At 48.2% G+C, this 13033-nt stretch overlaps 1 protein-coding gene across 1 annotated transcript in view; it reads right to left on the bottom strand.

The window, feature by feature from the left end:
• Positions 1-13033, bottom strand: part of usp22 (ubiquitin specific peptidase 22) — a 35044-nt gene that overhangs the window by 9387 nt on the left and 12624 nt on the right. Inside the window, exons 2-6 of the mRNA XM_047817044.1 lie at positions 8969-9101; positions 4143-4256; positions 3706-3807; positions 2395-2561; positions 1420-1567 (exon numbers count right to left, since the gene is read on the bottom strand). Of these exons, the coding sequence (XP_047673000.1) occupies positions 1420-1567; positions 2395-2561; positions 3706-3807; positions 4143-4256; positions 8969-9101 (664 nt within the window). The remainder of the gene's footprint in view (positions 1-1419; positions 1568-2394; positions 2562-3705; positions 3808-4142; positions 4257-8968; positions 9102-13033) is intronic.

The following is a 13033-nucleotide window of genomic DNA, read 5'->3' as shown; positions in this document are numbered from 1 at the left end:
GCTTTCTGAGTCACAGCACACGAGAGATGGACCAGGAAGCATTTCAGATTCCAATCACAAGTATTTTGCCTTTGCCTTCAACCCCATGACTGCCTTCTGTAAATAAGGCTGAACCTCACTCTCTTTCCATTTTCACTGATTTTGTCTCTCGTGTCTTTTGTCCTCTCTCAGTGTTTCATACAACTTTCTCACTCATGTTCTTCTTCACCGCAGAGTTTAAACTGTATGAAGAAATACTGGTACAGTAACTGCATGCTTCTATAAATCACAGAATATCATTGACATTTAAAGGCATCATGAAATTCAAACATGACATTTGAGAGGATGAGAAACTCATGAAGTCCTGGCTTTCATATGCAGAGCAAAATTTGTGGCATACCTAAAGGTCTGAAATCAGCAGCAATATTTCCTGCCATTTAAACTGCTCATTTCAGTGGCCGGTTTTATTTGCTTTATAACTGCGTTTTCTACCTGTCCCTGTTATGGACAACACAAAACTGTTTGCATGGAAAATTCTCAGATTGACTCTTTAGTTGGTAACTGTGGGGAAGCCAGTCACACACACACACACACACACAGAGACACACACACAGAGACACAGACAGACAGAAAGACACACACAGACAGACAGAAAGAGACAGACACAGAGAGAGAGAGACAGACAGACAGACACAAAGAGAGACGGACAGACAGACAGACACAAAGAGAGACGGACAGACAGACAGACACAAAGAGAGACAGACAGACAGACAGACAGACAGACACACAGAGACAGACACACAGAGACAGAGACAGACAGACACAGAGACAGACAGACAGACACAGAGACAGACAGACAGACACAGAGACAGACAGACAGACAGACAGACAGACACAGAGACAGACAGACAGACACAGAGACAGACAGACACACAGACAGACAGACAGACAGAGACAGACAGACAGACAGAGACAGACAGACATGTCACTGACTTCCTGGTTCAGAAAAAAAAAAATACATCAACATGCAGAATCAGTCAGTTTGGTCTGTTTTTGTACCCTTGATATCATTGTGTGTCTGTTACTTGACCAGAAGCAGGATTGTTGTATGCAGAGCTTTACACTGAATATGAAGGATATTCTATTCTATTCCCAATTCTCTCATTTCATGGGATCTGTGAATGACACAGTAGCAGTGGAGCGAGCCAAAATCTGCATACAGCTTTTCATTTAAATCCACATAAGATTATCTCATGGTATATTTGATGGGAGTGACTGAAAGCAGCGTCAGTACCAACACAGCAAAATACACTTTGCACTATTTGACGTTCCCTAATTGCAGAATATTAATAGCTCAGTAAACTGTAAGACATTTTATTAACACTCAGCCAAAACCTGTTGGTCTGGAATCAACCGTGTGTGTGTGTGTGTGTGTGTTACCTTTGCAGTGACGGTGCAGCACATCCAGCGCTGCGATGAGGAACTCGTGTGCATCCTGTTGCTCGTACCCAGCCAGGTGACGTGCGTGTGTCCACACCAGGTGCAGCAGCCGGAAGGGAATGTGAGGAGAGCGATGTCCCGAGTAGAACTGAGAAAACGGGACTAAGATTTTTATCCGTTTGCATCTACACATGTTCAGACATGTTCAAATCGCCTTTAATCTTCACTCACTTTAGAACCCAAGCTCTGGTCAGAGTCCACGTTCACCTGATTTTACGAGACGAATGTAAGATCGAGCAAATACGGACCATGCGTAGCTGTATCGCTAAAGATGTATGAAAGTGACGTGAGCAGATGTTGCTGCCTCTGGGCGTGAGGTGGGTAAGTTCGGGTTAGTTAGTCGGGTATCTCAATGGGATAAAACCTAATGACCTTTCGCTTCTATATGCTGCTCTGTATAAGGGCTGTAAATGTGTCAGTATGGATCTATGCATCGTACTGGCTTCGTCACAGGAACCTACAATATTAAAATCACACATTTTATTGCATTCTGTAAACATTCCGTCTATATTAAAATGTCTCTGATAGCTGTTGTTGGATGGTTTGTACAGGATCATAATCATAGCAGGATTGTATATATATATATATATATCATATTGAGAGGCATATAAATGCATTACACATCAGAATAGTTGTAGCTTTGCTCATAGTGTCAGAAACAGCCAACTTCCCCCCCCAGTGAATCGTCGCTCTTCCTCAAGCATGTACATGCCATCATCTGTGCTGAAACTTTCAGCATGCTTTATTAGATAAAAAGTGCTGCCTAAAGTCTCTCCTCTGGGCCATGTTTAAAGGTGGCATTAACTTCTCAGTGATGCCCAATCCGCAAACACGTGCACAGCGCAGATCGACATCAAAGTAGATGTCGTACTCAAAGTAGTAGTAAAAAAAAAAAAAAAAGATACTGTATCTCACCTCCTGAAAAAGCTGGGACATCTCACACACAAGACAGGAGTTGGCCTGCATCTCACACTTGTGTCTGTCAGACAGGAAGAAGTCCCTCAGCAGCGGGGTGTGAGTCAGAGCCTGGACAATGCAGTTCATAAAGCATGTGTTGCCCAGGTTTATCAAACCCCTCAGACCTGAGACAGAAACACACACAGAGAGGACGAATGGACGCTTGCTTCTCTCTGGGAATTTAGTTTAAAGTCCCTAAGTGATGGGGACCAAGTGATTCCCCTAAACCCTGCAGGGCTTGAACTGAGACACGGGCCGGCCAGAAGGCCAAGGTCTTCCTGAGAGCATAAACGTGGCCTCACTCCAAATCTACACACAACAGACACCTGCTCGCTCACACGCTTCCGGTCTAGTTAAAGGAGACAGACAGAGGGACAGAAAACAAGACTGTCCAACTGCGAGCATCTGTGCTGGGATGATAGAGAGGATTTAGAAGAAAGTAAAATAGGAAAGAAAGAAAGAAAGAAAGAAAGAAAGAAAGAAAGAAAGAAAGAAAGAAAAGAACGAACGAAAGAAAGAAAGAAAAGAACGAACGAACGAACGAAAGAAAAGAAAGAAAGAACGAAAGAAAAAAGAAAAGAACAAACGAAAGAAAAGAACGAATGAAAAAAGAACGAATGAAAGAAAAGAAAGAGAAGAAAGAAAGAAAGAATTTTGTTAAAATAATATAAAGGGTATTTAAATAAAATCTCTAGTTTCAATATTGGCCCTTAAACCCAGCAAGAACGCACTGACTGAAGCACAGAGCAGAAGAGGCCTTGTTATCGGACTGGAGCTCATCACTGACCTGCTTGTTCATGGCTTCCAGTTTAATGACTGCTGCTTTAGAGAATATTTTTAAGTGGAAGAGAGAAAAAACCCCACATCTCACCATAGATCAGGACAGACACCTTGAACATTTGCTGCATGTCACACTGTGTGTAATTGTACATGCCTGAGGACAATTTTTTCCCATCTCAGGATAAGAGTCATATCCGGTTCCCAAATCACAGTGTGTGTGTGTTTCTAAATGATTCTAAGAGGGACAGAGAGAGGGAGGGACAGCTGCGCGTGTGTGTGTGTGTGTGTGCGCCCAGTAAAGGAGGTGATCTGAAACCTTTCTGTGTTCTGCAATCTCCTCACATACAACCTGAGTGAAAACTAATTTGGAGAGATTAAACTGCAGTGAACTTTCCAGACCACGAGGCACATGCTGCCAGTGCGCCTCGAGGTTCGGACCTCGCCCTGGATCCTACACGCGGAGCGGTTTACGGGAAGCCGAGCACTAACCTATGGTGCAGTTTGCGGTGATCTTCCTTCGTTTGGGGTTGTGTCGCAGCAGCTCCAGCTCTCGCTTTGTAGGTTCCCACGTGGAATATTTCTCTCCGATTCCTAAAAATTCGTTATGATAACAGAGGTCAGGCATGTTCGGGTATTACGGCAAATATCATATCACGGGCAGCTCGAACAATGTGCTACGTTCCTGCTACATGTTCCAACACAAATAAAAGGTTAAGCAATTATATTAATTAAAAAAAAAAGGCACCACATTGAATCTCATCGACTCATTGACTATAATTATAAGGTCAGTGCTGAGCGGTGCATACAGACATTAGTGTTAAGCAGACACACGCTCCGCTCTGCGGAGCTCCTTCATTGCATTAGCGATTTCTTAACATCACTACGCGAGCCAAAGGCAGGTGTAAGGGATCTGAAAAAACCGTTACCTTGCAGTTTCCATGCTTTCCTTTGTTCTTCTTTGGCGATCTGTTCCATATCTTTATCGTATATGTAGTCTTGGCACACAAAACAGTATATTCCTCCATACAAAAGGTCTATAGCTGAGAGAGAGAACAGGAAGGAAAACCATTAGAATTAATTATGGTCTCTTGTCCTCCCCCCCCCGTGTTAAACACTGCACGTCACTCACCACAACAAATTCAAGGGACAGTAATAATAACTGCAGAGAGACACAGGAACACACTCCTGTGAGCGCCAGGAAATAAATCTCATATTGGGAAAGAGAATGGTTGCTTACTGATTATCTGGTATTAGACTGTCACTCAGGAGCGATATGAATTATTCATTAGTTTCGGTCGTCTGTTTGATGTGAGAAGTTTGTGTAATGTAAACCATGAGTTGTCCAATCAGATACTTCCACCCCGTACCCGCAGTGAAGATACATGCACTTTTGTTCCCATGGAAACGTGATTAAGGTCGGTTTCTCTTATACACACACACACACACACACACACACACACACACACACACACACACACACACACACACACACACACACACACACACACCAGGTGAAGACTGTTTGTAGATGCCGTCATATTAACGATGACAGACTAGCTGCATGCTAACACTGTCAGATTCAGGATCACGGCCCTAACGGGGAATGGAAACCTGCTGAAACTAGCAGAATTAATGCATTTCTTTAAGTATTTAAAATAATCCCTATTTTGCTGTTCACAAGCAGGATCGATAGCATTTCAGAGCAAAGTCAGAATTAGTTATGGACCAAAACCTCCTTAAATCTTCAGTACCTGGAGAGCTGAAGCTGTGAAAAGATGCCAGACCACCGTGGCATCCTGTCAAAAACATCTGTTCATAACACACCACTGATCACACACACCACACAAGCAGGCTTCTGAATGAATGGTGTGTGTGTGTGTGTGTGTGTGTGTGTGTGTATGAAGTGTCTTACACTTTTAAACAAATTACAAAGAAGATTTCATTTGCTGCCATTTTAAATCCACTAGGTTTTAAGGATTGGATTAAAGTGCGTCGAGCTTCACTCTGCGTAAGCTGGAGCGGGATCGTAAATACAAAGGGGCTCATTATTTTAGGGCGCTACGGTCTGGTGGGGTTTTACTTACATTGTTCCAAATTAATCACACAAAGAAAGGACCTGTGTATTCTAATGGGGAAGCATAATGCGTACGCCTCGTGGTGTATAACTCCTTCTCTCCTTTTTATCCTTCCTCGTAATTAATTACTAGGTTGGTCTTTATTATTTATCGCACCACAATACAAACCCCGGTGACACGGCTACGGCGGAGCGTGCTTAAACCTTACACGAGCTTTATTAATATCTGTACTCAATAATATGCTTTGAGATTTAATTAGTCTGAAATGTTCATTCATTTTCTCTAACGGCACAGATTCAACATCACGGCTTTAGGTTAACGCGCTCTTTCGAGCGCATCGTCGTTTCTAGGGTAACAGCAGGATGTTGGGTGGACGATCTGAAGTTTTCTGTGAGGAAACGTTTACATTAAAAGAGTAGAAGTGAGTGCTATAAGAACGCCGGAGGTTCTGGGAGGCACAAGTGTGGAGTTTGTATAGCAGCGTCCTCACATCCTCTTCTGAAATGAACCCCATTGATGGCTCAAGGTCTGAACAGAACATATTCTATCCTGGAGTTTTATTCTGTGACCTTTTGCATGCTCTGCCACACACTCCTGGGTTCTGCACGTTTCAACTGGGTCTCGATCTTGTTCCTGCATTTCCTTTTGGCTTCCGTCCCCATTCTCCTCAGGTGGTAGGATGCTGCTTTGTGTTTGTCCATGTTGTTGGTCTGCAGCACTGTGTTGTACCCTGCTGTGTGTTTGTGTTCAGAGTGTACAGTAACTGAGCACCACTGCTGTAAACACACTGACGTCATCAGAGCTGCAGTGTCTGCCTGTCTACATCCTCCCATGTGTCCTGTAAAATGGCTTGTGATTGGTCAGGCCTCTGTTACAAGATCTTCCCTATTCAACCTTTCTTAACACACTTGTAGTAATCCCAGTGTTGTGTGAAACAATGTGATCTGGCATCCTTAATAAATCTAGCATGACCCCCCCCCCCCCCTAAAGTTAGCCTTGCTAATGTTTGTAGCAGTCCAACATCCCTGTGGGAATCAGTGTCTGTGGTGGCCTGAGGTGGACTGGTAGCAGATAGGATGATCGAGAGGTGAATTCTCACGGTAAATAAAAGGGTTGGCATTTGAAACCGAGTTATTCCTGGTCTGGGTGCATAATTCCATATGACCATGAACGGTGCTGCCTGTGCTGCAGCTTTCGTTGGATATCATAACACACACAGACTGGCACACAGACACAGACTGGCACACAGACACAGACACACACAGAGACACAGCCAGACACACACACAGAGACACAGCCAGACACACACATACAGACACAGCCAGACACACACACAGACACACACACAGACACACACACAGACACACACACAGACCTAGAGTGGTGAGTGAGCTCAGGTCAAACACTGAACAAAGTTTGATGGTCATATTTTATAAGAATCGTGTGAAAAACAAGGTAAAGAACACACAGTTTGGTGTCATGTTGGTTATCATAACGGGTCTTTAATAATAAATAAAAGATTATTAATACTGATTAATATTGTGGTACAAATGAAAGATTTCTGGGTGTGGTCTTCAAGAAAGAACTCCAACTAGAAACATTAACCCCACTTTGTGTCTGGGACACATCACACCACACCACACCACACCACACCACACCACACTGTGCCCATTGCCCAAAGGTTTTAATTCCTTATTCCACTTATTCTTGTGAAAATGAGCTGCAGGCAAATAACACTACGGTCTTTAAACAGAAATGAGTGGAGTTAATGGACAGCCCCATCTCACTGAAAGGAAGGGGACTAAAACATAACAGCCACCTTCTCTCCACCGCATGAGTGGTCATGTTACACCTTTAAATGGTGAGAGGTTTTAGGGAGTGTGTGTATGTGCGTGTGTGTAAATCGGTGAGGATTTCTCACCTCACACACAAACGACCAGAATAAACCAACATCATAGCAGGCCCTGTGGTAACCATGGAAACCTGAGCAGGGAAATGGTGCTAAAGCACGCTGAGATCACAAACGAGTCTCGAGTTAGTCGAATGAAGCCAGAGTGTACAGCTACAGAAAAGAAAAGAAAAGTAAACAGCCTTGAAAACAAATGAAAGTTTTCCTCTTCCTTTATTGTGACAAGACAGAACTCCAAAGAAGTGGTGATATTTTTCACTGGTTCCTTTGTAGTGCGTTGATTAAGAGGAGTTAATTACCCCTCCCACCTAATCCCAGTTAACACCTAACCTAATTAAAGACTGAATATAAAACTCCAGAGGGCGAGAGCAGACACACAAGGCTGGTTGGGGAACACAGCTATCATAATTATTTGTTGGTGAGTTAGGCTCCAGCGTGCTAGCGGCTAACACGGAAGCGCCAGTGTTAAGTCAGTTACACACACCTTCGACCTGACAGATGGCTGAAGCGGTCATCAGTCAAGATGTAATATTAATGTGGGGATGCTGGCAGCCATTTGTACCAGATTCCAGACTCAGGCCTGTGTCTGTGTGGGGGTTTAAAAGACCATCATGTTTTGTTTTATTTCTCTCATCCTACAATTTACTCCATAATCCTGTGGCATACGAATCAAAAAGTATTTTCCTGGCGTCACTTTTACACCAGCTCTTCTGTTCCCCGTCTTCTGTCCTGAAGCCTCACACAGGCTGACAAACTTCAAGCTCAACTATCATTTTGCCTTTCAATTTTACAAACAGATCTCCTTACAAGACCATGTTTAAGTTACTATTACAGGAATAAATCACATTAATAGGAACCAGAAGCTGCAGTTCTGTCAGAGCTGCTGGGAAAAAAAAACCCAACACTTTCTGAATCAGGAGCTAAACAGCACAGTGAGCAGAAACGGCAACGTCATATTCACACAGTGACCCGAGCTTGTGATCCACAATCCAGGTATAGTAAATATATCACTCTCCAAATTCCAGCCATGCACAGAAACGCACGCACTCGCAGACACGCACACGCGCAGTCGCACGCACACGCGCAGTCGCACGCACACACACAAACGCGCACGCACACACACAAACGCGCACGCACACACACTCCACAGCACTTACCTTCTTGTCAGTCTGTGTGTGTATTGTCTGTTTGGTGGTGAAAAGGATCATCCCGCCTCACACACACGCACGCAGACACACATGCACACACGCAGTAGCACGCACGCAGACGCACGCTCGCTCGCAGACACGCACGCAGGCAGACGCACACTCGCTCGCAGACACGCACGCAGGCAGACGCACACTCGCTCGCAGACACGCACGCAGGCAGACGCACACTCGCTCGCAGACACGCACGCAGGCAGACACACGCACGCATGCACGTACACACATGCACGTACACACACGCATGCACACGCACGCACGCACACGCACGCACACACTCCCCATTACTGTACAATTACCCTCTTATCAGTCTGTTTGTGTGTATTGTTTGTTTGGTGGTGAAAAGGATCATCCCACCTCATTAAGAAGAGGAGATGATTATAGGCCTCTGAGCTACTAGAGGCTCGAAAGGGAATGAGAACAAACTCTATCCTAGCTTTAGAAAAACTGGGCATGAACCTCTGACTCGAGTCTCAGATCTGATAGCAAATATTTATATTTATCATTTGTGTGTTTGAAATGTGTGTGTGTTCACGTCTGTTGGTGTTTTCCTATCTGCGTCTTACCTAAATTGTGTCTCTTGGTTTTGGCATGCTCGTGGATGTGTTTCTTTGTGAAGCAGCCGAAGAAGACGCAGTGGAGACATGAGTGTAGTCGGTTCTGATGAGCGCCGCACATGTGACATATACATGACTTGGCCTGTGAGAGAGCAGAGAAAACATAACAGTGATCAGATACAGAGACTTTTTGATTAAAGGCCAATTTAATCACAGGACAAACCTGCTTTTAGGTCCAGAATCACTACCTTTATTCTAACAGCCAACAAAATCCCCAGAGGTCAAGATTACAGAATATCATATCCCATGTAGAGAGAACAAAATCCTTAAAACCTCAACAGAGAGAGAGAGAGAGAGAGAGAGAGAGAGAGAGAGAGAGAGAGAGAGAGAGAGAAGCAGACAAAAGGATACAGAGAGGAAGACAGAGAGAGAGGAACACACAGACCTTGTTGTTTTGAGTAATTTGATATAACACTGACAGAACCAAACATACATCGTAAAAAGTGTACACACAGTGACACACTGTCACACACACACAGTCTGACACACACACACACGCACACACACAGTCTGACACACACACACACACACACACACACACACACACACACACTCAGACACACACTCAGACACACACTCAGACACACACACACTCAGACACACACACACACACACACTCAGACACACACACTCAGACACTCAGACACACACAAACACTCAGACACACACACACTCAGAGACACACACACTCAGAGACACACACACTCAGAGACACACACACTCAGAGACACACACTCAGACACACACACACACACACTCGGACACACACACACTCGGACACACACACACACACTCGGACACACACACACACACTCGGACACACACACACACACTCGGACACACACACACGGACACGGACACTCGGACACGGACACACACACTCGGACACACGGACACACACACTCGGACACACGGACACACGGACACTCGGACACACGGACACTCGGACACGGACACACACGCTCGGACACACACGCTCGGACACGGACACACACACGCTCGGACACGGACACACACGCTCGGACACGGACACACACACACACTCGGACACACACACACACACACGCACAGTCTGACAGACAGACACACGCGCGCGCACAGTCTGACAGACAGACACACGCGCGCGCACAGTCTGACAGACAGACACACGCGCGCGCACAGTCTGACAGACAGACACACGCGCGCGCACAGTCTGACACACACACGCACGCACGCACAGTCTGACACACACACGCACGCACGCACAGTCTGACAGACAGACACACGCACGCACAGTCTGACAGACACACACACGCACGCACAGTCTGACAGACACACACACGCACGCACGCACAGTCTGACAGACACACACACGCACGCACGCACAGTCTGACAGACACACACACGCACGCACGCACAGTCTGACAGACACACACACGCACGCACGCACAGTCTGACAGACACACACACGCACGCACGCACAGTCTGACACACACACGCACGCACAGTCTGACACACACACGCACGCACAGTCTGACACACACACGCACGCACAGTCTGACAGACACACGCACGCACAGTCTGACAGACACACACGCACGCACAGTCTGACAGACACACACACGCACGCACAGTCTGACAGACACACACACGCACGCACAGTCTGACAGACACACACACGCACGCACGAACAGTCTGACAGACGCACACACGCACGCACGAACAGTCTGACAGACGCACACACGCACAGTCTGACACACGCACGCACGCACAGTCTGACAGACACACGCACGCACGCACAGTCTGACAGACACACACACGCACGCACAGTCTGACAGACGCACGCACGCACGCACGAACAGTCTGACAGACGCACGCACGCACACACGAACAGTCTGACAGACGCACACACGCACGCACGCACAGTCTGACAGACGCACACACGCACGCACGCACAGTCTGACAGACGCACACTCGCACGCACGCAGTCTGACAGACGCACACTCGCACGCACGCACAGTCTGACAGACACACACACGCACGCACAGTCTGACAGACACACACACGCACGCACAGTCTGACAGACGCACACACGCACGCACGAACAGTCTGACAGACGCACACACGCACGCACGAACAGTCTGACAGACGCACACACGCACAGTCTGACACACGCACGCACGCACAGTCTGACAGACACACGCACGCACGCACAGTCTGACAGACACACACACGCACGCACAGTCTGACAGACGCACGCACGCATGCACGAACAGTCTGACAGATGCACGCACGCACGCACGAACAGTCTGACAGACGCACACACGCACGCACGAACAGTCTGACAGACGCACACACGCACGCACGCACAGTCTGACAGACGGACGCACGCAGTCTGACAGACGCACACACGCACGCACGCACAGTCTGACAGACGCACGCACGCAGTCTGACAGACGCACACTCGCACGCGCGCACAGTCTGACAGACGCACGCGCGCACAGTCTGACAGACGCACGCGCGCACAGTCTGACAGACGCACGCGCGCACAGTCTGACAGACGCACGCGCGCACAGTCTGACAGACACACGCGCGCACAGTCTGACAGACACACGCGCGCACAGTCTGACAGACACACGCGCGCACAGTCTGACAGACACACGCGCGCACAGTCTGACAGACACACGCGCGCACAGTCTGACAGACACACGCGCACAGTCTGACAGACACACGCGCACAGTCTGACAGACACACGCGCACACACACACGCACGCACAGTCTGACAGACACACACACGCACGAACAGTCTGACAGACACACACACGCACGCACGAACAGTCTGACAGACACACACACGCACGCACGAACAGTCTGACAGACACACACACGCACGCACGCACAGTCTGACAGACACACACTCGCACGCACGCACAGTCTGACACTCGCACGCACGCACAGTCTGACACACGCACGCACGCACAGTCTGACAGACACACACACGCGCGCACAGTCTGACAGACACACGCGCGCACAGTCTGACAGACACACGCGCGAACAGACACACAGTCTGACAGACACACGCGCAGACACACACGCACGCACGAACAGTCTGACAGACACACACACGCACGCACGAACAGTCTGACAGACACACACACGCACGCACGCACAGTCTGACAGACACACACACTCGCACGCACGGACAGTCTGACAGACACACACTCGCACGCACGGACAGTCTGACACTCGCACGCGCGCACAGTCTGACACGCACGCACGCACAGTCTGACAGACACACACACGCGCGCACAGTCTGACAGACACACGCGCGCACAGTCTGACAGACACACGCGCGCACAGTCTGACAGACACACGCGCGAACAGACACACAGTCTGACAGACACACGCGCAGACACACACACGCACGCACGAACAGTCTGACAGACACACACACGCACGCACGAACAGTCTGACAGACACACACACGCACGCACGCACAGTCTGACAGACACACACACGCACGCACGGACAGTCTGACAGACACACACTCGCACGCACGGACAGTCTGACACTCGCACGCGCGCACAGTCTGACACACGCACGCACGCACAGTCTGACAGACACACACACGCGCGCACAGTCTGACAGACGCACACACGCACGCACGAACAGTCTGACAGACGCACACACGCACAGTCTGACACACGCACGCACGCACAGTCTGACAGACACACGCACGCACGCACAGTCTGACAGACACACACACGCACGCACAGTCTGACAGACACACGCGCGCACAGTCTGACAGACACACGCGCGCACAGTCTGACAGACACACGCGCGCACAGTCTGACAGACACACGCGCGCACAGTCTGACAGACACACGCGCGAACAGACACACAGTCTGACAGACACACGCGCAGACACACACGCACGCACAGTCTGACAGACACACACACGCACGAACAGTCTGACAGACACACACACGCACGCACGAACAGTCTGACAGACACACACACGCACGCACGCACAGT

The sequence above is a fragment of the Tachysurus fulvidraco genome, chromosome 8 (genome assembly GCF_022655615.1).
Source record: "Tachysurus fulvidraco isolate hzauxx_2018 chromosome 8, HZAU_PFXX_2.0, whole genome shotgun sequence".
Taxonomy (NCBI): Eukaryota; Metazoa; Chordata; class Actinopteri; order Siluriformes; family Bagridae; genus Tachysurus; species Tachysurus fulvidraco.
The sequence above is the reverse complement of the archived record's forward strand: the minus strand, read 5'-3'. Positions and strand labels throughout refer to the sequence as shown.